The sequence below is a fragment of the Chlamydotis macqueenii genome, chromosome 2 (genome assembly GCF_036417535.1).
Source record: "Chlamydotis macqueenii isolate bChlMac1 chromosome 2, bChlMac1.mat, whole genome shotgun sequence".
Classification (NCBI taxonomy): domain Eukaryota; kingdom Metazoa; phylum Chordata; class Aves; order Otidiformes; family Otididae; genus Chlamydotis; species Chlamydotis macqueenii.
In genome coordinates this window covers 132,334,352-132,361,211 of record NC_141557.1, presented here as the reverse complement: position 1 = coordinate 132,361,211, position 26,860 = coordinate 132,334,352, and the positions used below count along the sequence as shown (strand labels likewise).

At 40.4% G+C, this 26,860-nt stretch overlaps 1 protein-coding gene across 3 annotated transcripts in view; it reads right to left on the bottom strand.

Annotated features, from left to right (window-relative positions):
* PKIA (cAMP-dependent protein kinase inhibitor alpha) overlaps positions 1-25,455 on the bottom strand; it is a 45,864-nt gene extending 20,409 nt beyond the window's left edge. Inside the window, exon 1 of one of the 3 annotated variants that reach the window (XM_086740946.1) lies at positions 25,182-25,455. In XM_086740946.1, the coding sequence (XP_086597072.1) occupies positions 25,182-25,247 (66 nt within the window). In that variant the 5' untranslated portion in view covers positions 25,248-25,455. Of the gene's footprint in view, positions 1-24,481; positions 24,779-25,046 lie in introns of those variants that run through there. The other 2 variants (XM_086740947.1, XM_086740948.1) reach the window with 2 other exon arrangements.
* Positions 25,456-26,860: the final 1,405 nt, after the last annotated feature.

The following is a 26,860-nucleotide window of genomic DNA, read 5'->3' as shown; positions in this document are numbered from 1 at the left end:
ATGTCCACATTTAAAAAAAAAGAATCTAATTAAGCAAAGAGGAAAAAAGCAAAACAAACAACAGCTCTTCTTCCTGAATAATCCTCTGTGACCTAGGATCATTTTGAACACTTGGGATTGAAAAATCTGCACTTTAGAGAGCTGTGCTTAACAATGCTGACAAGTTTCCACATGCTGGTACCAGATGGAAACTAAAAAAATGGCTTGCAGATACTAATATTTAATTAGCAGTTGTGCTGCAGTACACAATCTGTCCATGACACTCAGATTTAAGATGCATTTCTAGATGCAAACCCAGGTACTCTGATGAATATGATACCAACAGCAATTGAGGAAGGTACAGGCTTTGCAAACCACAACTAATTAAAATCAGTGCTAGTTACAGATTTGAATCTGAGGGTCAAATAATGCTTTTGTCCCCAGGTTCAAGCCACACTAAAGCTCAAATACTTAATGCTTATCCCGCTAATGTCCCAATTTTTCATCTAAAAGAAGAAAGGGCCAAATGGAGGAAGATAACAGGTTGGCCAGCTTACAAGAGGGGGTGATGGAAGCATACAAAGAAAGTAGAATCTTCTTGGCTCTCACAGAGAGCAGTGATTTCTGCCAACCATAATAAACTACTCAATCACTTTAAGACATGGCCTATTAAAAAAAACATACAGTAGACATTCTATACTCATGCCAAGAAAAGTTATTCAACGAAAATAACACATTTTCTGTAGCCCAAGCTCTTAATTCTAGCTCACAACTCTTCCTTTCACAGCAGTTGCTGAGTACTAAGAAATGTTAGAAGAGCCTAAGAAAAATCTGAACATACAGTTCTTCCTACATGCATAAAATGAACAAAATGCAATAAAGCACAAGACATGTCTTTTGGATAGGAGCAGAAACAGAAGAACCTATATAAACCCTTACTACTGTACAAAGTTCCTGAAAGGAATTCATGTTGTCGGACTACATGAGTACTGCCATACTTGGCTTGACTAGCTTGCCTTACCCTTCAGAGGCCATGCAAAGCACAGAATGCCTGATTTTTTTCTACCTGCTGGTGTATTGTGGCTAATGAAAGGAAGGACTAGCTGTCTGCTTACGGTAAGAATGCATATGTGCACAGAATGTTTCTTAAGATTTCCAATTCTGAAATCCTGGCAAAGGAAAAAAAACCTCTCAAGAATAAGAATCAGCTGCAGATGTGAGTTTCTGGATACCATTTTTTTCCATAAAAGGCAAGCTGCAGGTATAACCCCAAAGAGGAAGAAAATAGTTATATAAAATATGTTACTACAAATCTAAAGCAACAGAAAAACCACACACACATTTCAGTCACTACCTAAGTGCCTTGTTCAAATAAAAACTAAACTTTAGAAACAAAGAGAATATAAGAATTAAGTAAATGAGAACGAATGAAGAGGAAAATAAACATACAGGCAGACCACGGTAAGAAAGTGCATAAAAGTAAACCCAAGTGGACTTTAAGACTGAGCAAGAAGAGACAATCAACATTAAGTGCTTCCAGGCAAAGAAGAGAAAGAAACCTCCTCTATAATCATTATTCCTCTTAGCAAAGATCTTGGGATGCTGACAGCTAGCTGTAAGCCTCTACCTCATCCCAACTAAACGTGTCCACCTTTGGACCTAGATGAACATGGGAAGGACCATAACACCAGAGAAAATTAGTAGATACTAGGAAGGTTTCCTATACAACGCTTCGAGTATTCAGGGAACTATGAAAATTACCTCATCTATCATGGTAAATATACATAGGCTATATATCTCTGCTGAGATGGGGACTGTTAAATATTCACTCCATCTGCCTAACTGCTTGCATCTAGACATACTTACCAGTAGAATCTGTGAGCTTGGTAGATTTTCTGTAAGCTGTACAAAAACTGCCTCATATTCCAGATGTTTGTCTATTTTTTAAAAAAAAATATATTTTGGTACCTAAAATAATTAGCTTTAAAGAGCCACCTGTGTTGAGTTGACCTTGGCTGGCTGCCAGATGCCCACCCAGCTGCCCTCTCACTCCTCAACAGGGCAGGGGGAGAAAGTAAGATGAAAGAGCCAGTGGGTCGAGATAGACAGGGAGATCTGTTACCAATTACCAGCACTGGCAAAACAGACTCAACTTGGGGAAAATTAATTTACTGCCAATTAAATTAGGTTTGGATAGTGAGAAACAGAGACAAGTTAAATCAACACCTTCCCTCTGCCCCTCTCTTTTTCCCAGGCTCAGCTTCACTCTTTCAGTTCCTGACTGCTCTACCTCCTCCCCACCACCCAGCAGCCCAAGGGGACGGGGAATGGGATGGTGCAGTCAGGTCAGTCCATAACAGTTCCTCCCTGCTGCTCCTTCCTCCTCACGTTTTTCTCCTGCTCCAGCACTGGTCCTTCCCATGGGCTCCAGTGTGGGCTCTCCCCAGGCTGCAGTCTTCAGGAAATATCAGGCAGCTCTGGTGTGGCACCATGGAAATCACAAGCACGTGATGATCTCATCCGCTACTCATCCCTGATACGAGGCAGTCTCTTTCCAAGCAAAAGTTATGTGGCAAGTAAACTAATACCACAAGAGACAGATAATACAGCACTCTTCTGTACTCACCTGTCTTTACCATCACAGACCAAGAAAATCTCAGTGCACTCAAAGACCATGATCACAGCAGCCATGACTTTATTATAGACAGCAGAAGCAACGTGTTTTTCCCCAAGAATGAAGCCTTTGTTCCATATGACAGAGGACAAGGAATCTTTTCTCTGTTATTCTAAATAACTTAAACATGAGATTAGCTTTGACATTTTTAGGTTTCTGTACCATGAAAGGTAGAGGAGGAGTATATACCAGCTTTTCAAGCCTATAGACTATGTCCAAGAAAATATTCACCATAGAAACAAAATTACAAGTTCTTTCAAGATCACACCTCATTTTTCAGTTGAATCAATGCCTCTCAGAAGAGCAAGAAGTGCCAAGGATGAAAGCACGTTGCAGGAGGCAACATGTTTGCTTGTGGGTTTACTCTAAGCGTTAATTAGCTTCTTTAAAAAGTAAATACTCCATAAGAACAATAGGTAAAAAGATGACACTTGCTGATATGCAAGTAACATGCCAAGTTTGGGTGAATGAACACAGTATGTAGACATCTGTGTTTTCAGTTTCAGAAGTTAGTAAGAACCAATCTTTAAAAAGTATGTTGGGATAAGTAGTGAAATGAACTAGTAAGTCTGAGCCTCTCATCATTTCTGAAAATCTGAATTAATGTAATGTTGAAATGTAGGATATCACCCATGAAATCTGAAGATATAGTGCAAACTTCAAGACTTCAAGTGGATGAAAAAAAAAAAAAACACTTTGATTTCAGCCAAATCAGAAATTCACCCATACTGTAAAAAACATCAAGGGAAGAAAGGGATGGAAGGCAGAAGACAAAGACATTTTTCTTTCTACTACTACGCAATCAGTGTCCATGTTTTCTAACATGACTATTTACACTGGATTAAAAGCTTCACTGAACCTGTGTTTCACACAGCTAACTAAATTTTAACTTTCAGTCCAATGTCTTTGAAATTTGCCATCCCAACCACCAAAAAACTGTATTTTTTACCCTTCCCTTAAACAAATTTTTCCATTGCTCTACATACCTTATACCTACAGCCTCCTCATGCTCCAATAGAAGCAGCATCAGCATTTTCAAACAAATAGTCCTGGTATTTGCATAACAGATAATAGTTCATATTTGTTTTCATCATAGATTCCAATGGAATCAAAACTGAACTAAAAATGGAAAGACAAGATGTATCTTCATTTCAGAAAAGCCTGTCAGCACAGTCTGAGTGAAATAACATTCAGATGAGAGAGATCTTAACTATATCCTGCTCAGTCTCAGCATCTTTCTCTTTTAAATCTTTTTTTCCAAAATGCTCCTCCTCCTCAGCAATTTGCTTGTTAACCCTTTGTCAGGAATATCTTTAACAACCACATAAAGGGATTATTAAAATATTAATAACTCAAATATTAAAATCAATGACAATTTTAAATACTAATTCCATTATTAATTATTAAATATAAACTTTTAAGAAATTTTAAATATGCAAAACACTGAAAGGAAAAGAAAAAAAAGAAAGTCAAGGATCTGGAATTGAAATGGAAAACTATTTCCCCAGAGCTGACTGTTGGATGAAGACTCACACACTCTGGGCACTTCACTTCTGTTTGAAGCGCTGCTGAATCCACGTGTATTGACATGTGTCGCCTCCTTTCCACAGAGCTATTTTGTATTATGTCATTACTGGAATAACATATCCGTATCCAGACAGCATTGATCTACATGTGCCAAGATGTTTTTTGAAAATCACTACAAATTTGACTAATGGCTATTTGGCATTTGTGTACTTATCTGTAAAGTCAAAGCGAATTTGGCTATTTGCCTGAAATTCCATGTACGTCACATTACATAATGTGATGATTCTTAGCTCCATTAAAGCTATTTTTAAGTGAATTATTCTCCTGTTTGGCATACTTCAGTATACTGTTTAAGGGACTACCAAAGCTAATGGGTTCAACAGAAAGTAAAACAAGCTTAATCAGATTTTCCCCACAAAAAAAAAAAAATACATACAGAAGGATTTTATTTCTTTTCTTAAAAAATATACAACTGGACTGCAGAGTATGCAAAGGTGCGCAGATTCTCTGAGTCTGACAATTGAAAGAGGATATTATTTGAAGACAGGATTAAAATGAAGAGCTATGCTATCCTCACAACAAAAACAGTAGCACAAAAAAAGGCAGTCACCATATTCACCTTAGGAATATAAACAGAAAGAAGAGGGTTTATTTACTTTCAAAAACAAACAAAACCCCCACACTCCCACAAAAAAATACACCCACACCACTCCCACTCATCACACACAACATAAACCAGCGCTTCTTACCCAATGAAGCTTATGGGAAACATTTTCAGTCAACTTTCCAATTAAATGATAACTTGAAGAAAAAAAGAAACAAAACCAAAAAGGACCACTACACCCCCCTCATCCCCCAGATATGCCAAACAAAACAAACCACCACTTCTAATTTGATTAAATAGAGATGGTGATTACGTTGCCAACAATGGCAAATTGTTTTAGTCTGATTATGAAGCCTGTAATCAAATACTCCAGGGATCTCTAATGTTACCACATAAAGTTTTTATGAGGCTGCATAGTGTTGTGTCTTTCTGACGTTACAACAGCAAAAATCAAGTATTTCTCAGCTAAGCCTTATGACTCAGACAATTTTTGCTCTGTTCGGCTTCATATTAGGTTCTTTCTTCAGCGTTCTTCCTATTGATCTTGGGCACTCTAAAACAACAATAACAGGGCAGAGGGGCTCCAGAGACAGAACCATGGCTGACACTAGATAAGGAGAAGGTTCATTCTTAGAAACAAAAGGCTGGTGAGATACATCTAGAAGAATAAGTAGCTTTAAATCAGCTCACATGCTTCATTAAGAAAGTTAGTCTCAGTATCTTATTATAAGGCTGAATATCTTTTTTTCTTAAAACACACAGATAAAAACATGTTATATTGCAAGGCTATTTCTGTTTGCTGTGAAGAAGTCTTGAAAATATTGTGTTGATCATGGTTAACACCAAGTAGATTAGCATAGAATTTAGTAGCTATAATCCTATGCTAATTTTGTTATAAGAAAGCAAGAACTATTAATAGGTAAAAGCAAAGTATAAACTATAATAGTCCAGGATGATTAGACAAACATTTATAAATAAAAAACAAAACAAAAACAGAACCACAAAACACAAAAAGGCAACAAGAGTCATGAACTTCTCCACTCTTTGCTTGATTTCTGTTGTTTCTTGTGCCACATCAGTGTAGTTTGAATGATATACAGTTATTAATTTAAATTAATGTACTTTCCAGGGTTGCTTTAGATTTCACAGATTTCAGCATGTGATTGAGGTTTTCTTGAATATCTTCTATGTGGGCAGACATGATAGAAGGATAAGTTTAGTTTGCAATGCCTGTTGTCACATATCTGTGTTTTTCTGCACCAGAGTAAGGCACATAAAACAATGACAAACTCACTAACATCTAAATATGGAATTGTTTATTTGGTTTGCATCTCACTGTCTTAGTGAGAATTTCACTTCATGTGACAGCATAAGGAAAACCAGAAGCATTCTCTTCACAAACAACACTGCAGTCATGTCTTACAGGTTCAGGAGAATATCAGCTTGCCATAGCTCTGTTCCTCATGTAGAAGTTTGAGAACCATACAATCTTGCCACTCAAGTACGGTTCTCCTGCATTTGGACACTTCCTGTGGGGCTGGCCTAAATGAAGCTCTGTCTCTGTTATAATCTTAGATTAGCTTCTTCCTGTGAAACAAGCATTGAATGACAGAAAAGCATGTCTTGTGTATAACATCTAGAGCTAGAAGGACTTCCAGAACTGCTCATATATTTTACTGCAGAGTCAATTAAAGTAATCTAAGGAGCATGACCCAGAAGTGAAGGCTTCCTGTTTTTCAGTATCCAAATCATAAGACTATGGGGTCAGGCATGCACTTGTCTGCAAAAAGGAACAGGACCAGAAGGAAAGCATTTTTGCCTGTACACAATAAACCAGTTTCAATATATCTTTTGTACTAGTGGTTCTGTCCTTTGCTCAGACATAGGTTCAGGTTCCTTGAGGCTGAGGACAGTATGGAGACCAGATCTTCTCCTTCCTTGACATGAGGCTATTATATGGAAGATAAGCAATGAGATTCGCTTTTTCCTTATCTCCATATGGAAGGTATTAAGTTAAACTCAGACGCTGAGTCAGGACTGCTAGGTCTGTAAAGGCACACCTAGTATATCAACAGATCCCTTAGAATCATAGAAAAACTGTGACTGGAAGGGACATCTGGAGGCCATCAAGTCAAATTAATACTTGCTCAAAGCTAGACTAACATTAAACTTCAGTCTGATTGCTCAGGGACTCTAAATGAATTTTGAGTATCTCCAAGGATGTAGGTTCCCGAGGCACTTTGTTTAGCACTGGCACCTGTACCAGTGCTAAACAATTCTTGCAGAGAAAGATTTCCGTTTCATTTAGTTGGAATTTCTCTCCTTGCAACTTGTAACCATTGCCACCTACCCTTTTGTTGTACACCTCCAAGAAAAGGCTCTGTCATCTCCATAACCCCTCCCTGGGTAGTGAAGTTAAGTCTCCTTGCAGCGTCTTCTCCATACCGAATAAACCCAGTTACCTCAGCCCTTGCTTGTACTTCATATGCTCCTCCTCAGAATGGTTTTGGTAGCCTTCACTAAACTTGCGTTGGTATATCAATATCTCATTTTGTACCCAGCAGTCCAAATGACTGCAATGGCACACTGCTGCCTTATTCTTAGAGAGTTTAGGATCAGAGACTCCTAGTTACCAGATCATAAACAGCCTTAGGTGAAAGACAGATGGTATGCACATAGAAAGAGTCTGGCCAGCAGTTCTTGATGCTTTAGTTTTTAAGTAAAACAAGAAAGATTACAGTATTTAATTCAGTCTCCTAAAAGGTATATGCAGTTCCTAGACATTTTCTTGGCTCAAGAGCCCAGCCTCATTAAAAGCACTGTAGAAGTGAAGGGTACTGGTCACAGAAACATTGTTTGATCTGTGATTAGCAAGTTTAGTGACACTATCACCATGTCATAGGTGAAATACAGCCCTCAACTTACACACACAACTGAGTCTTGGCAAGATGATTCCCTGACATTAGTTTGAGCTACTCTAGACTTGCTTGTTCCTGATATATATTACAAGTAACCAGATATTTTCTTTTTAATCACACATCTGCACAGAGTATATAAAATCAGATTTTAGCTCTCTACTTGCTAGAGGATAACAACCCAGGTTTAGACTAAAGCTGATACTCCTTTGTATCCTGGTACAATTCAAAACATTAGCATTACAGGCCAAAGCCATTAATCTACAAAGGATTAATCTACAACACTCATCCACAAAGGATGAGAGCTCTAACCCTTCACAAGGCAATGTGTCCTCTCAGCTTGTGGTCTCAGGCAAGGACTATCTAGGTATCTGCTCCGAGGCCTAAAACTTAAGCAGGCTGCCTGCAGGAACCAGGCACTGAAAAATCCAACTGTGATAGCACGACAGCATGTTTTAAATTACAGTCAGTGTAATTAGGCTGAGCAAATGCCACCTTCTCTTCTGGAGAAAGACCTGTTAATTACTCTGCTGTCTGCCTTCTGCTGCCATTTCTTGTCCTGAAGGACAAGCTGCCCTTTACCTCTTTCTTTTCCCCCTGCTCAGACTTCAGAGTCTATTTCCCCTTTGGAAAAGGGGACCAGTATCTCCTCCTTTCTTCCTCAGATACCAATATTCAATTAGGCATATGCCCCTTGATATTTTTTAAGCCCAAACCAGTGCTACGGATTAAGTAACAATTAAGATTTGATTAATTAAGGTTGCAGAAAGTAGAAGCATAATATGATACAAAATTAATGCAAAGCATTCTCAGGATACCAGCTTTAATTAACTTCACTGGAGAATTTTCACTGGTTGAATTCTCATCAGATGCTACCCATACAGTCAAAAATATTTAATTTCTCAAGAGAAGATGAAGATTTACATATTTAACTCCTAAATTTGCAAGAACACACATTCTTTGGCCTTGAGCTTGATGACAGCTGAAAAGAGAAACACTGCTATGTATTTTGCTACTAACAAATATACATATCCTATCTAATAAAGTCTTATATGCACATCTTATCTACAAGCTCGGTAGCATACTATAGGAGGCAGAATGATAATCTCCAGTATAAACTGGTGCACAGGAGAAAGCCTTAGGAACAGGGCAAGCAGGCATTGAAATAAGATCTTATTTTAAACAAAATTTTTGAAATGGTAAAATTAAAAAGTAGTAAGAAATCACATCTGTTAGCAGCATCTGGAAAAAATGATGTAATGTATTTTTGCAGTGAGGTTTCCTCATTAGTATATTGCAATTATGAGCTTTTAAAGCCTTTGAGTGAGTTTGTTTTTAAACTATGAATTTGTAAAAGAAGCTAGGAAAAAAAGCAATAGATATATAGTATGAAGCAATGACTCAGACATATGGTACAGAGCGCAGAGCTGACCTTCCTATCTGTCCTTTGGGAGAAAACAAAAAGAAAAGGGAATGAAAAGAAAAGAACAGAGTGAGCTGGAAATACTAGAGGCTGAAGACAAAAGCACCACTCATACAGTTCTGGCCACAGCACTGAAAAACAAGTAGTTTATAAATCAAGGGGTTTTTTTTGTTGTTTTGTTGTTGTTTTATATTTTTAAGAGCTGCTTCTCAGACTCCTCAAAAGGTCTTACTCATTATAATTGGTGACTTTTTTTTTGCATTTCTTAATCTTGTATTTCTCATGCCATTTTCAATAATTAATTTGAAAGACCCAGTAAGCATGCTCTGACTGCACCTTATACAAGAGGTTCTCTTCGTGCTACTAGATAACATGCATATGGCACAGCTGGCAGCCTTCTGTTTTCACAGCAGTCAAGTCTTCATTATATCCACAAGAGAAGCGGGGAAGGTAATAACACATTAAGTCCCCCCTCTTGATTTTTATGCAACATGCTGATGTCTGGAAGAATCTTACCCTGTTGTAGATGGAACAAGGAGCTGTAATGGACAACAGTCTGTACCAAAGTTCAAAATGCAAAAAGACAAATAAAACAAAGTTCATATTGTCCAGTACAAATAAAGTAAAAAGAACCAAGACACACAATGTAATCACAAGGAATTAATGAGGTGTAAAAGATTTAAAGGAGGCAAAATGATGAGTCATATGGAAAGAAAGAGAAATGCCCAGTTTCAGTGTTTCAGCAGTTTCATAGTTTTCCAGCAAGAAAGTGATCTTTTTGGTAGATGTAATACATGAATTTGCAATGAAGACGGATGCACTACATATAAACAGGCAAAAAAGCACTAGTCAAAAAAGACTAAGCAGGCCTGGAAGAACTCTTAAGCCTCTTTGTCCTATCTTTTAATTCATCTAACAAAATGCTTAGTGAGCCTTACAAAGAGGTATTTTAGGGTACTGTTGACAAATTTGCTATATTTAAACAACATTCTAACTACCAACACTTTTGAACGAGGAAACTTTATTTGAATGTCTTCGGTTTCAAAGTTTTATTTTAAGAAAAAGATTAAATGTTTCTGTGTCAAGCTAAGTTATCAATAGGAATTTTTTTCATTGATAAAATATGGAAGCTGTACAAAATCATGTAGCTCTCCAGATACTCACAGCTCTTTTTAGTGCTTCTGAATTGTGTTTCTACTTTCTACTGTAGGAAGAAGTTGCCCCTTTCTTTTCTTTCTTGGTGCGGAGGAAGGTCAGAGAGGAGAGAAAAAGGTAAGGGAACACCCACAAATATTGGAGACCATTGCAGAGACTGAGCAAGAAAGGGAAAACCAGATATTCTTTGTCAGATAGACAGTTGTTGGTATTTCCTGAGCAGGTAAGACTCTTGCAACTACTCCATCTTTTAGAAATCTTTTCACAGTGAATCCAGAAGCAGCTGCTTACAGTCTGGGCCAGTACTGATCTAAATACCACCATTAACTTGCTGGGAAGACATTAATCACACCTATATGACAGGCACAAAAAAGTTCCAGTGGGTAAGACATAGGTATGAACTCAACACATCATATGTTCTGCTGTAACTATCTACCACTGTGTTGCCTGGCATCTGGAGCCAACTAGCAAACCTAGTAGGTAACATATAAGAGGTGTTTGACTTGGCAGACATGAAATAGCATTAACTTCACTTTTCACCAAGTAAAATACACTATCAAGCCTACTTCCTTTAGCTAAACTCGTAAGCTCCAACATATATAAAGCCAGCATGTCAGGGTCTGTTTGACAAGATCTTTTTTTCATTAACCACACTGATTTGCATTAATTATAATCCAGTCCTTCAAAGCTATAAAAGTACATAACTTTTTCTACTGTTTTGCCTGGGATTGATATCAGATCAATAGACTTTGGTAACTAAGTCATTATGTTTATCTGTTTTTATAAAAGATGCTGTATTAGTTTTCTTGTGACTCCTGTTATTTCCTTTCTATTTCAAAAATATTTGAGTGAAGAGTAGAGAAGCATGGAAGAAAGAATGGTGAACAGTTTAATGTAAATTTGGATGGCACAGTTGGGTATTTTTGAGCAAGTTGTATCCAGCAATGTGGGACAAACAAATTCCACTGGTTTTGGTAGCTTATATAAGCATAGTAACATAAATATATTAGCAAATTAGTCACAGATGTCATCAGAAGATGAGAAGGATGCCATAGAAGTTCCACAGAAATAAACGTACTTCAAAGGCTTGTAGAAAAGTCTCCCTTGAAGATAAAAAAAAATATATTTCTTGCCTAAATCTTCTCCTAAGAAGCTTGAGGAAGGAGTCAAAATTATTTCAGTAGTTATATGAAGTATCATGTCAGAAAGGCACTTTGAACAGTGAAGACTACAAATGACAAGTTGGTAAACTACTTATTTTCTGAAATGCGTTATTTGAAGTAAAGCCATTTTAGCTCCCTCAAAGCACCTGGAAGAATGTTTGCATGTTGCGACAAGCCTCACATGTTTAAGTATGTACTTTTCAGATAGATGAGAAAGCACTGAGCACATCCTCTTCCAAGCAACTGTGGAAATAGAAATTACTTGCCAGAATATAAGCTGGAGCCACATTGCGCTGGAGCCCCCAACATAAGAAGAACATGGACCTGTTGGACCAAGTCCAGAGGAGGGCAACAAAGATGATCAGAGGGCTGGAGCATCTCTCGTATGAAGACAGGCTGAGAGAGTTGGGGATGTTCAGCCTCGAGAAGAGAAGGCTCTGGGGAGACCTTATAGTAGGCTTTCAGTACCTCAAGGGGGCTTATAAGAAAGATGAGGAGAAACTTTTTAGCAGGACCTGTTGTGATAGGATGGAGGGGTAATCACTTTAAAATAGAGGGAGGTAGATTCAGACTGGACATCAGGAAATTTTTTTTTTTACAATGAGGGTGGTGAAACACTGGAACAGGTTGCCCAGAGAGGTGGTGGATGCCCCATCCCTGGAAACAGGTTGGACGAGGCTCTGAGCAGCCTGATCCTGTTGAAGATGTCCCTGCTTCTTGCAGGGTGGTTGGATTAGATGACCCTTGAAGGTCCCTTCCAACTCAAACTATTCTATGATTCTACAAAAGCACGTATTTTCATCAGAAAGCTAGGGCTAAACCATACTGTCTGATAGATCCTGCTGGAGCTGCTCCAGCAAATAAAAGGGCTGGAGTATTGCTTAGTGCAGGTAGTAGAGTAGCTTCTGTCATTTTAAGATGAGTAGAAACTAAAAAAAAAAAACTGAAGAAAAAAGCAGCAAAACATGCTGACTAAAACATGTTTTCGGTGAGTGAGGCCACAAACAAACAAACAGTGATCCCAGTTATTTTAAAGTTTTTTTCAGATTTGTCATGATTAAATATCAGGATGAGACCTAGGCATTCCCATTCTCTGCATTACCATTCCAGTTCCCATGGAAAGGACATGTACTTGTGCACAGTCCAGGTAGGTGTGCTGTGGATGATCCAAGTGCAGATGGCGAGGCACTCAGCTTGGCATTTTAAAGCTTATTCCAGTCTTGGATTATTCCTCTTGTGTTCAGAGACAAAAGGATTTTCAGAGGATGACAAAGGATCCTTCAGGAGCAACTGGTTATTGTCAGATGTAGTTGTGTGCACATTTCCCAGGTGAAACCAAGCAAACTACTACAAAAGCCAGAGTGTGTTTTCATTAAATTCTATGTGGAGCTTTTGAAGAAGTCAGTAAATAGGGAAGGAGGCGCACAATGAGACAGTGCTTTGGTTAGGTTTTGAACAATAAAGCACTTGGAGGAAGAATTAAACTGGTGAATAGTTAGACCTTTCAGTTAACAGAGAAGCCAGCATTCAGCAAGACCTTGCATGCAATCTTCTTTATTTATAGAAGCACAAGGATACTGACTTCATCTATGCCTTGTTCTCAGATGTCATCCGTGCCACCTTAAATAACCAACAATTCTGGCCGAATATGTCTAAAACCACACTCAAGGGCAGGAGAGAAGAGACCCTTTCACAGACAGCTGATTATGGGGAAGTACATAACAACCATTTCAACCATTTTTCTTTATCCTTAATAGGCTGCTTTTCTATTTCTCTTTATACTTGATCACTTGTAAACTGAAGACCTCAGATTCAATACTTCCAGTAGCTGAAAGAATTTGAAGAATCTTCTGATTCCCATTTTACATGTTAACTTCCCACAATTAATGCCTCTTCCTTTAGCTTGCTTTTAGCTTTGAAAGGCTGCTCCTGCATGGAATAAATCCTTAAGCTTTGCTATTTAATCCTACTGAATCTTTTCATGCTTCCCTGAATACTTTTTCATTTAGTGATATATCAGCTGAGTTGAATATAAACCACACCAAGTGCAAGATTTTAGCTTTACATGAGCTGACTAGTTGGAGAGAAAAGTAGGAACCGAAAAGAAAAACAAAACAAAACAGAAAGCCCAACACAGAAGCCTTTGTTCATTAGTTTGTAAGAAGTCTTTATGCCCAAACTGTAAGATAGAAGTACCTGACTACCACCCAAATACATACACATGCAGAAAAGAAAAAGGAGAGGAAAAGTTCAGAGTAGAGATCATAGCTACCTGTACTTTAGTAATAGTAAAAGCTGAGTAACTGAGTCTTTATAAAGGCAATTACTTCTTCCCTTGTATCAGTCTCACACTCGTTAGTTCCATGAAGAAGGCACTTTGTGTGGAGGAGAAGAAAAATTGACCCACTGGTCAAACAACTGACATACCAACATGAGTATGCATAGATAGAGAAGAAGTTTTTAAGTTCTATATTTGACTTATCCAGAGAGACCCTCACTAGATCCACCCTCCCATTCTTCTGGTGAAAGTTAACTCATATTTATATTATCCTTTGTAACCTATGTCCTTACTTACAGAATAATCTCTTTAGAGAGAATCTTTGGTGAAAGTAAAAGCCTCATATTTTGTCCATGTTATCAGAATGTTAATTACTTCTATGAATTACCACTACATAGGGAGAATCAACAAAACTGGGGTGCTAGACTATGACATCTCTTGGATTTTCACATCATACTTCAACACAAAATAAACACATGTAGAGAGTAATACTATTGAAAGTCTCTACAACTGTTACTATGAAAGCCATGATACTCCAAAGTGTTTCTGTATATCTGCCTTCCTGGACAAAGCCTTCAAACGTGCTGAGAGAACAGAGATAAATTAAAACACTTCACTGGAATTACCGCTCTTTGAACAGAACAGGTATACTTCAGAAAGGAGGATGGGAAGTTGAAATTTCTTCAACAGACCAAATGGCAGATATGATTAAGGAAGTATTCAAGAAGAGTGTCACAGAAGGAACATCAGTTGAAAGACAGATCTCACAGGATGCATAAAAAGCTTCCACTGTTTTCACCAGTTTGAACAGAGAACAGCCAGACAAATTAGCTGAAAATCTGGTCTGCCTCAACAGCAACCACATCAAGGGAAAGTCAGGTAAACTGAAAGGCTTCTAATGGGAAAATTTATTTTCTAAACAACATTCCAATTACCTACTGGGAAATGACACCTAGCCAACATCAATTCCCAGACTAAGTTTTGGACTTGTTCGCAAGAACAAGTTGACACAAGTCAGAAATGTACCAAAATCCTTGGCAACAGTTTAACAGTCATACATGAAACTTCTAGTGTTTAGTGATATTCATAGGTGCTGTTTAACTTAAAGCAAAGATTGCAACTCTGATCTGGCTGATACCCGTTCCACATATGCAAAAAACCCTCAAAAACCCCATACTTATCACCAAAAATCATACAAGAACAGAATTCTGAAAGAAGATGCTGAAGACCATTCCTGCAAGGACAGTGTAATGAATCACTACGAAGTGCAAAGATATAGGCAACAGTTCCTCTCGTAAGGAGCTGGATAGGAGAGCTTACTTGCCAAAAGCACACCTGGACACCAAAACAAGTTGCTCAGGTGCTGCCCAAGGCTCAAAGAACACATGACCTTGAGGAATTGGCTCAGATCACACAGCCTGGAAAGCAGGGGAAACTTGGAATGGTTTTGGTACTTTTTCCTCCCACTGCAGCAGGAAATACAGGAAGACAGGCAGTCATTTCGATGCTGACCCCAGAACAGTGTCAAAATTTTCTTCTTTCTAGAATGCTGCCTTGTAGTTTGCTTAAGAAGTCATATGCATTTGTTTAAGGTGTGCAATCTGTTAGTTGCCAAATAAATATATGAGAGAGTAGTTAAGAACACATATGTTGTGGTTCTGTTTAGTGAGGGGGGGCCTAAGGTGGTAGGTAGAAGTTGCTCCCCTTTGTTCAGTGGACTCGGCCAGGCCTAGGGCGGACCTGCTGCTCGCCAAGGCCGAGCCGATTGGTAGCAGAATGTTCCGTGATAATGCCTCTGCGATAATGCATTTAAGAAGGGCAAAACAGAAAAAAAAAAAAAAAAAAAAAAAAGAGAGAAAAGAAGATGTGAAGAAGCTGAGTGGGGGCAGAGGCGCACAGGGGGAGGCGCGAGCCTTGTGGCCCTTGCAGGCCTCACCCTCTGGCCTCTCGCCAGGCAGCCGACTGGGCCCAACTCAGCCCGGCCCGGCTGCAAGAAGTGGAGAGGAGATGAGATGGATGATGCGAAGAGATTCTGAGAGGCGTCTGCCAGCCTGTTGCGAAGAACTTTTCTTGTGAGAGGAATAGCTTCAGACACCAAGGTCAGTGAAGAAGGAGGGGAAGGAGTAATGCTGCTCCTGGGCAGGATTCCCCTGGAGCCTGTGGTGACGACCATGGTGGAGCAGGTTGTCCCCCTGCAGTCCATGGAGGTCCGCTGAGGAGCGGAGATCCACCTGGAGCCTGTGGAGGGCTGATGATCCACCTCCGGGGGAGGTGGATGCCTGAAGGAGGCTGTGGCCCATGGAGGGCCCTCTGGGACAGCCATTCTGGAGAGACTGCATCCCGTGGAAGAGATGACCCACGCCAGAGCAGTTTCACGAAAGACTGTGGCCCGTGGGAGGGACCCCACGAAGGAGCAGGGGAGGAATGTGAGGAGTTCTTCCCCCAACCATGAAGCAGCGGCGTAAAGAACTGACTGCAACCCCCATTCCCTCTTCCCCCCTGTGCTGCTCTGGGGGGAAGGTAGTAGAGATAATGTTAAGCTTGGAAAGAGGGAGGAGTGAAGGGAGGTTCTCTCATTCTCTGTCTCATTATTCTGCTGTTTTTAGTAATAAATGAATAGTTTTCCCCAAGTCGAGTCTGTTTTGCCCGTAACGGTAACTTTAAGGATTTTCTCCCTGTCCTTATCTCAAACCTTGAGCCGTTTTTTCTTATATTATCTCTCCCTATTCTCTTGGAGGGTGCGGGGAGTGAGAGAGAGACTGCGTAGTCTGGTCCTGATCGGGGCTGAACTACGACAACATGTTTATAAATTACTGTCCTACCAAGAGAGACCCAACTATAAACTCAAATTTTACTTACTGATAAAATTCAGTTAAAAAAAAATACTTGGAAAATTTGCAAATGGAGTACCAGTGCCCGGTTTAGCCAGATCAAGGTGGCTAGAGGAAGATGGAAGAATAGAAATGCTAACAAAGAGTGGACTTGGAGAATCTAGTAAACTTATACAAAATACATTTGCATAGTGTGTTGTCTCACTAGAAACACTGCTTAAGAAGCAGAGATGCAGTCTGTAACGGATGAATGGCCTTCAAAAATTGTCTCTATGTGGCACAAAAGTGATAGGAAAGAGAATTTTCTGCTTGGAAGGAAATAGCATGGTTCAGCGTGCTGCAGCAGTCATCAGAAATCAGTACCTTTTCCTGGAGATTAGCATAAATAACTCCCTGATCTGCAGTCTTTGCAGCTATACAACTGTGGGGAAAACAATGTTTAAATAAGAGCCTTCATTCTTACTTGCAAATGTTGTCAAGGAAAATGGAAGTGCTGTAAAGTATTTTGAGGTCTTCCATGATGAAAAGTGTGACATAAATAATACATTTCCCCAGTATCTGGGAAAAAGAGGATAACAGAAATGCTTATTCTTGCTCTTTGGTCTGTATAGCCATTGTGTAAATGTGCAGAGTGTGCAATTGAAAAGTATCTTCTTCCAGAGTGACAATTAGCTAATGCATCATACCATGCAAAATATCTTCATGCAATTCCTTCCTTATTGTGCTAATGAAATCATTCCCCATTATTAGTTTTCTGTACATTAAAAGTCTATTGTTGGGTGAACATATAATGAATACTAAAGTATCAGTAAGGAAGTGATGTTACATGCTTAAATTTCTTACACAGTATCTATGTTCCTCTGGGTGTATGGCTATCATGTTCGTCTTCTATAAATACCCATTCAAACTTTATTTGTTCTGGAGATGCTTGTGTGTGTTGGGGATGGGCGAAGGCTTTGCACCTGTTTTTCACCATTTCTCAGTGGGTTTGCTTTTCTAAAATTCAAGAGAATATTGCCATTGCCCCAGTCAGGCCCTAGTAGTACCACATTAGGTATAAATACAAAAATCACACTCTAAAAGGACATGTAGTGGTGGTAGCATTATTTTTGCACGTTGTCACTCAGAGTGAATGACAGTGACATTATACAATTCTTTACTAGTTTATAATATTATAGCTGCCATTCAACAGATCAACACCTGAACTACCTGGAGGCAAATAAATACATTAAAAAAAAAAAAAAGTGTTCAACAAAGCCTCTAGCTATTCAGGATAAACTAGAGGACTCCATATTTGGCATAAATATTCTGCTTGGTAAAGGTTTTGGTGTTTTCCTAAGAACTGAAAGTAAACATTAGTAACCTGCATATAAACAAATATATGATAAAATGGGCTTATTTCACTGACAACATGCTGCAGTTTCCTTAGGCTTTTAAGGCATGCTGTAATCAATTTTGATAAGCTACATCTCTTTCTCAAGTCATACAGCTTCTATATTCATGCATGCTTCATTCATATCTCTTATCACACTTTGAGTCCATGAGACCTTACAAATAACAACTACTTAAAATGCAGCAGTCTATTTTTAGTTTGGTTTTTTTTTTTAACAAAATGTTTCACATTACGTCTGCCTTTTTAGATTCTGAATTTTTTTCACATGCTCCAATTCTTATATTCATTAATGAATGCTAGTCTCTTATTTTCTGCTTGCCATGTCTGAGCTTACATTAGCTGAAATAAGTAAAGCTGGCATCATCCCGCTATTTTAAAACAAGAATAACACAAAACAAAGGAAAGGTTTATGACTGAGTGTCTCTTGCTTTCTAAGGCTACACACTACAGTTTGTTCTTTCTTACATTTGAAATATAAATTTTTGATGTCCAGCTATCAACTTTTATGTCTCCTGCTAATGTCACCAGTTCTTTCCAGCCATACAAACATTATTGTACTGATCCTACAATGGAAATGAACGTAACAGGGACACAAGAGATCAGCCCAAATGAAACATGTAATTAGTAACTGGAAAAAATATGCATATTGAAAACACTGGGAAAATAATGGAACAGAAATAGAAATTACCATGCTACTAAACAAGAGTTCCTAAATACTGACCATTGCACATGAGAAATAAATTTGCACGAAGTCTATAAAAAAGCGACGAAGAATGAATCAGATACAGAACAGATTCTGCACGTGCAGAAAGAGTAAATAGATGAAGACAACCCTGTTCTTGAGAAAAAAAGGGAATGTGACAGATATGTGAAGCCATGAGAAACTGAAAAAAAAGCCATTGTTTAACATTTCTCACATCATGGCAATCAAAAGGGCCCACAATTAAATCATTAGGCCACAAATTTTCAGGCAAAACAGAGAGACTTACTTCCTTACACTCCACATGCACTGAATCATGTAACTGCCAAAGGAGTGGAGGCTGAGAAAATAAATCAGATCAAGCAAACACATTCAGCGAGGACACAATGCCGCCTGCGATTCAATGTAATAGCGCAAGTATTACTTTACGCTCACAGAACTCCTAATCAATGCTGAGCACCAAACACTAGGAGACTGTACCAAAAGATGATTACTCCATTTAATGTATGCATTACTTCTCTAAACATCTTTTACTGGAATTTTGCCAGCGGTCTTATTTTAATAGCACATTTATATTCTTACAGGCTACGTCTGTAATGATACGCCACACAGCTTTTCTGAATAAGAAGAGCTTTTTGTCCATCCTGTACTGTTTGAACAGGCATCTGACAGTCATCATTCTAGTGTGAACAACTATTTTTTAATTTACTAGCTATACTAGACCCAACCAATGTCATCTGTCATGCACCACAGGGAAAAAAAAAAGTCTCCATATGTATTTTATTTTTTTTTAAAAGGCATTTACTCTAATAGTTCCTAAGAGTTTTTGCTAAACTTAAATATCACACATCCTTTATTCCCGTTTGTGTTATATATTTTTTTGCAGTGCATAACATTGTTTTATTGGAATTCACCAGCAACATGCAAATATCAAGAACTTTCTGTGCCTCAGACAAGCACCTTGGGAAGTCTGAAGTAGCAGAGTCTGTTTATCCTGATTGCCCTTTTAAATTTACATCTCAGTGAAGTGAGAATGATAGTGAATTGCCACTTAACATCAAGAATTTGTCTTGGTTCACTTGTGGATAGACGATTTCAAAGTAGAAATACATTTATTTCTACCTTGACCAGGTTAGCAAAAAAAAAAAAAAAATTAAAGAGAAATTTAGAGAGTTATAGACCAGAAATATCAGGCAGAACTCTAGAAATTCTTTGAAAGCAAAGTTGAGAATCCAAGTCACTCATTAGACTGGACAAAGGAAACAGGGAATTGATGGAACATTTGTTTACCTAAAGTTAGTTTAGTCAGTTTAGAACTGACTTTTCCATGAAAAAAAAAAAATATTAGGAAACACTATAGATCGAGGTTCAAGTTCTGCTATTATTTACTTTCCCTATTATTTACATCCTTGCTTTGAAGTGTGAAAATTCTGCTTTTGGGTCTTGGCCTGAAGGAGTTCACATCAACTGAGCTCAAGACTTGAGCTCACTGCGCTCTGATAATCTGTGCACTCATGCTTTTTGCAGTTCTCCAGGCTGATCAGGTTTCCAAACAGCAGCAGTCATTTTCACAGAGTCCCTTGTACAGGAGTCACTGACAGCTTTCTCATTAAGCATCATAGCTTTGACTCTCCTGTGAAGTTTACTTCTCTCCTACCTATGAACAATCAACGAGTTAAGTAGAGATGCTGAACAGGAACCAGTTTAAGGCTGCTGCTGAAGTAATAATATCCTTTACCAATATGATCCACAGTATTTTAAGTGAGGTTTAACATGTACTATAAACAGTATCATGGAAGGACCATTAATAAGCATCTGTGCTATTTTAAAACAACAGGTGGTGAGATCGTTTCACCAGTTATGTGCTCACCATATGTGTAAGTGGAAATTCTGTAGGAGGTAAAAGGCAAATGAGTGAATAGTTAGCAAATATATATATTATATAATATCTATATAATTATATAGATATATTAAGATGTATATGACCTCATTAAAGCTGCAGCACATTTCACAGGCTAGCTAACAGCTGCCAAGATAACTTTCATATACCTTTGGGTCTTTTGGAATAGTTGCTATAACAAAGATGTGACAAAAAAAAAAAAAAAAAAAAGCAGTCAGAGAAACTAAAATTGTATGTTGGACTTAGATCTATTTGCCTATTACATCTGATGAATCATTGGGACATTAGTATAGAAAGGGATGAATAACTGTGCAAAGATCAGCCAGTTGCTTTAAAGTACTCCTGAACACAGGGCAGGTTAAATTGCCCATCATTCCTGTAAAGGCAAAGAACAGCAACATAGCCAATTTTAAAATTCATTTTAATAAAAGTTAGAAAATAAAACAAATTCTACTACAGAAAACTGCACCCTAGCTGACACGGAAATTCTTCCACTGCAGCTTTTCTGCAGAATTCATGTTTTATACTTGGTTCACCCAGGGAAGATGGGCAGAGATAGCCTGGAATCGTTTTACCACCACAGAAGTGCAATCAGCTCAGAAATGCAGTGTAGCTTCAGCATGTTAGAGAGGACAAAACCCACTATCATATCTTATTGGTTCTCCTGCAAGAATTAAAGGAAGAAAGATGAAATTATTTGATCTGGCATTCAGCTGGGACATTTGCACCAGCTCTCCTATGAGAGTTCATTTTGTGTTACTTTCTCCTCTGACATGTTTATATTTAAAGACAGGGATATGTACTGGGAGCATATTGTTCTTGTACAACCAGATTCTTTCTTTTATAATGTTGTTTTAATGCAGTCATTTTGTAAGAGTATGCAATATGAAGACTTTCTCGAAACTAGTCTCTCAATGCATCATGAAACTAATAACATATGAATGGCTTCATGCTTCTGTTGCTGTCACATGCAGTCCTCTTCAAGAGAAAGGCTTAAATCAGCTTGTTTTTGCAAGAAGCATACATGAACTCTGCATTTCTATATCCATATTTCAGATATTAAACTCAGAGGCTCATTATCTGAGTATGAAGTGATTATTTACTTGATTAGGTCAAAATAAAGATAAAAAGATACTTAATGCCTGTTTTGTTCCCACCACTAATATATTATAAATGGATAAAACTCTTAGTTCTCCTCAACCATTGGTACCTTTGCAGTTGACTGGCCACTCAAAGATCTTCTATTGACAATAATTAGAGTCCAACATGAAATCTATTTGCATAGTAGAAGACAAAGTTTAAGTTCATGTCTGGCATGATGGAATTTCCTCAGACGGAAATTTATTCTCACCTAGAAATGTCTGCTACTGCACATGAAGGGCTTGCATTTGGAATTGTGAATACATGTGTTCTTCAGAAGAGAAAAAATTGTATCACTATTGTTATGATACTCTTGATTGTTTGCACATGCAAAAGTACATAGTCTTAAATTCACTGTATAATATCTGTCCTCTTACACCTTGCTTAAGCCTTCCTTTAAGGAATTCTTAATTTGGGGAAAATAATCCAACTCACAGCCTAGTAACAACATAACTGAAAAATTACATGCTTGCTCTGGAACGTGGTTATTTCAGTTAATTCAAACGGCACTTAGAAACATCAGCTTTAAACAGTCTTATAATAATAGAAAATATATTAACTGAACTGTTTCATTTCAGGCCTTGGAAAGGACTGCAAGTGAAATCAAACCTTTGCAACTTCAAGTGCATTCAAGGTTACTGGGTTTTCCAGTTTTTTCTCCTAAGGAAACAAGTCTTATGCAAACATACCCATCTGGCCCCCACTCATAGATTTGGTCAAATGAACCTGCTAGTTCAAAGGCTGACTGCGGCCTAGAAATCTCAAAGATAATTAAGTTTTTACAAATTTGAAGAACTAACCCAGATGAAGAGTTCCAAAATAGCAGACCCTCTGAGAAAAAGGCAGCTAAATCTCAGCTGCTACCCAGTCTGTCTGGCATCAACCAGCTGGCCAACTAGGCTGTTCTTCCAGTCAGCAGGGTCGTTGCCCCAGATTAACCACAATAAAGATGCTTTTCTTTGCTTGGCAGAGGTATGGAAGTTACTGTAATGGAAGGAAGAAGAGGAGTTCTGGGAGAGAGGTCTATACGAAGTGAATTTAAATCCGTTACACCATTGAACTCAATTCACACTGATAATTAGATATACATCTTTTTCTATGGACATGTGCACATGCACTCTTGCATTTTACATGATTACACTATCTGTCTTTGGAGTACACATAACATAAAAACAAAAGCAATTAAAATTTCCAGTGTCAAACCCATCAGATGTACATTCACATTTATGATAATGTCTGATTCTTGGTCAACTACTCCTTCATCCCTGCCACCACATTGTTTTAAAAAAGGTTAACTAACAGTCTTTTGAAACATTATTTAGGTTTTCCGGGAAGCACAAACAGCTAAATTTACTGTGCTAATGTTGCGTCAACATTGGCGAGTACTCGTACTACCCTGTATTTGCACAACAGAATGGGAGACCTTTATTTGATGGTCTTATATAGAGTGAGTGTACTAATAGGAGAAGTATCTGAATTCAGCTACATGGTTTCTTTTTCCAACCCAAGGCAATTAGCTGAGAAATCAACAAATGGCTGCAACATTGCAACCTCTGAGATAGCCAGCCACACTCTTTTCTAAAAAGGAAAAAAAAACAAAAAAACAGTAGAGATGTCATAACCCAGATACTCAAGTCTTTTACAGGAACAAAGTAAATGTTTGGTAAATGAAAGATACAGGTTTGATGGAAGAATTTTTTTTTTTTCTACCTTGAAATGTATACATTGGATGTGCCATGTAGTGCTTAAAAGGAACAAGCTTTGTCATTAACAAGGGTCATAGTTAATGACTGCTCTTCAGAGCAAGGATTTGTCTTTTGAACTGATTTCTGACACTGCAATTCACTAGTCACTCTGTTTCAGCCTTGTGAAGCCTCAGTTGTCTTTTACACACATTTCTTGCCTCTGTAGCCATCATTTGCCTTCTGCATAACAACCAGCAACAGTACCAAGGCAAATACACGTAATAAACGTCTTCCCAGAAATAATGGCAACAGACCAAGCAACTGCCTGCGATCTCCCCAAGTATTACTTCTGTTACTCTAGCACCATGACCAGAGGCTCCAGCCACAACTGAGGATGCCACAACTGTGTGAGCTGCTCTATGAACGCATAGGATAACAAGGTCTTTTTAAAATGAACATACAAGTAAATAGACGTTGAATAAAATAACCTTCAGCTTCCAACATCCTGCTTCCTTTTTTTCAGTAAGAACAGATGAATACCATATCCTTTTCTTCCCAGAGGCACAATCATTGTTTTGGCTTCCAAACCAAACCACATAGAGCCATTAGCCATTACTATATGCAGATAGCGCTCATTCTAATGATCTGCCTCTGCATGCCAACCCTGGCCTCCTGTATTGACATGCCTACTTTAGAGCAACCTTTTTTAAAGCAGAACAAAGAAAAAACAAAACCAAAAAAAACCACCCGCCACATCTCAGATGGAGACACAGGCCAGGTAGGTTTTTCCCTTCTACTCAGTTCCAAAAGATGATTCACCTAACGTAAAGACCTGTGGATGTACCACACACAACGAGCAATGCCAGTGGCCAAGGTACAATGCTGCACATATTCTTGTTTTTCCACTTCTTACAGGTGATACGATGGAAGAGCAACTCACTAATCCTTCCATTTCACAAACAAAGACATTTGAATTTTACTGCTATTTAGTTTGCCCCACACCTTGTGCTAGATGATAAAAATGGAAAAAGGAAAAAACCACCAGCAGATGTCCCCGAAAAAGTGAAAGGAATCCATTTGGGTATAGGGGCTGCTCCTCCAACTTCTCCACTACCTTCAGTTTCCTGTGAAGCAACTCCCAAATTCAGGAATGTAAACGAGACGTCGTCCTTTTTTTTTTTTTTTTTTTGCTTCTGTTCCCCTGAAACCCGTCAGCCCTAAGATGTCTTCCCCGTCACCTGAGGAAGGCACGGCGGACCGGAGACAGCAAGAAGGAAGCCGCAGCGCAGCCCCGCACCTGTCGCAGGGCTCCACCGTCCTTTCCCGCTTTCCCGCCCGCCCTGCGCGACGCCACGGACAAAAAGCCCCCTTCCACGCGAGGGGATCGCTCCCGACACGGGTAAGGAAAGCGGCCCGGGCTGCCGAGCTGGCGCGGAGCCACCGCACAGCCTGGCAACGGCAGATAAGATGCAACGCCGTGGCGCTTCTGGGAGGGCCGCCTTTCTGCATTCGGAGGGAACCGCAGGAGAAAGAAGCGACGCGCCCTCAGCGCGACTCCGAGACCCTGCCTGCCTCCCGGGCCGCCGGCTCGGCCTTCCCCGCGCTCGCAGCGGACAGGCAGCGGCCCCGGCAGCAGCAGCGTCGCGGCTCCGCGCCCGCCCCCGGCAGCTCCCGCTCACCTTTCCAGCGACCGGCTCAGCGCATCTTTCTTCCCCCCTCCCGCAGACGGCTGCTCAAAGGCCCCGGACTTAGCGGAGCGGGGTGCCCAGCGCTGCCCCTCCCTCAGCCAGCGGCAGCTCCCGCTGTCACTTCACCCCCACATCCCTCCGGCGGCGGCAGCAGCTGCTGCTGCTCCTAAATTCACGGCGCTCCGGCGGCATGAAGTCATCCTCCCCGCCCCCTCCCCGGACCGCCGCACTCCGCTCCCGCCGCGGAGGGGGAGACGGGCAGACTCCGCCCGCCTGCCCGAGCCCCCGCGGGGCCCGGGCGCTCCACCCTCAACCGAGGAGCCGGCAGTCCCACGGAACCCCACGCATCCCGCTGCCTGGGAGGCTGCGAGGAGCGGCGCCGTTCCCCGGCGGCGCGGCTGCGGGTGGGGAGGGTCCCTCCCTGGGCAGGGCGGCAGGATGGGCCGCTCCGCTCCGCCTCTCCCCCCCACCCCGGTGCTGCCGTCCCCTCTCGGGAGTCCCCTCAAGTGGGTTTGCCGCCCGCTGGGCCTGTTTTGACCGGTGCTGTCGCGCCCGGCACTGAGGCGTCGCCGCGCCGCCCTGTCGTACGGGGCTGAAGCGCTGCGAGGAACGGGGAAGGGCAGGGTCCCGCAGCGCTGCGAGGCCGGAGCCAAGGGAGAGCCTGCCCCCCGGGAGAGCAGTGTGCGTGTCTCTTGTTGCGAAGGAAAATCCGCTGTAATCCCTCCTGCTTGTGTGTGGGCGCCCAGCTCTCCCCCTCCCCTCCCGGGCTCGGGGCGCGCAGGCGCTGCGCGGCCTGTGCCCTAAAAAATGCAGCTGCTTCTGGGGCGGAGGGGAGTTTCTGTGGCAGTGGCTCTTGCTCTGTGCCGGGGAGGGGAGAGCAGAGGAAAGGCACTGTGTTCAAGGTCACCCAGACGCACTTCTCTCTTACCAAGGGCATCCTGATATTTTTAAGCTGCACCAGTAGGCCACATGTCTATTTCTGTTACAGAGTGCGGTGAGCATACTGGCTAATGAACAGGCTCATAAAAGCTGGATTCCTGTCACAGTTTACAAACCCACGACCCTATCCTGTGTGCAGGACAAGCACGGCTATGTCGCCGCATAAATAACACCAGGCAGTCCGGTTCAGATAGGTACGCGTGTCGCCGAATTGTCGCAGACTGAGAGCTCTTTGTATTTCACAAGCAAGGCAAGGTCGTGTCTCGTCAAGAAAAGTCCTGCTGGATGAGCTCCCAGGAAAACACAAATGTTGTGAGCACCAGTGTTTCCAGGGTGCTGCACCTGCTCTGTTGGCCAGGTATCCAAGAGGTGCCTCAGCAAGGTTTTGGAGTAGACTCAAGTTGGAAATGTTGATGTTTTTCCATGGTGGTGAGGTCTGAAACAGGAGAAGAGCTGCTTCAGCAGCTGGGTTATAGGTAGGAAGGTTGTCTGTAGTGGTAGAGAAAGGCAGAAAAGGGGAGAGGAATCTCATTGAGGTAAGGATCTTCATCTCTGTCTCTCAGATTAAATACAAAAATTCTGAGCCTTAGCCCCCTTTTGGAAATTGATTGTGTTTATTTTTATAGTGGTTATGGTAAGGCTTTTAACTGTGCCAGTGTCTCTGATTTGATTCTCTGTACCTGTGCAGTCCTACAGTTGCACTGATTTTGGGCTGCTCCTGTTTACTCCCTGCCTTGAACCTCTTCTGTTGATTGGCGTTGCAGACCTGAATGTGCAGCACTGGCAGCATTCCACGGGTGATATTTAATCTCTGTTTACAGTGTGTTAGGTTAGGTGATTAAAGGCTCATCTCCACATACACAGAG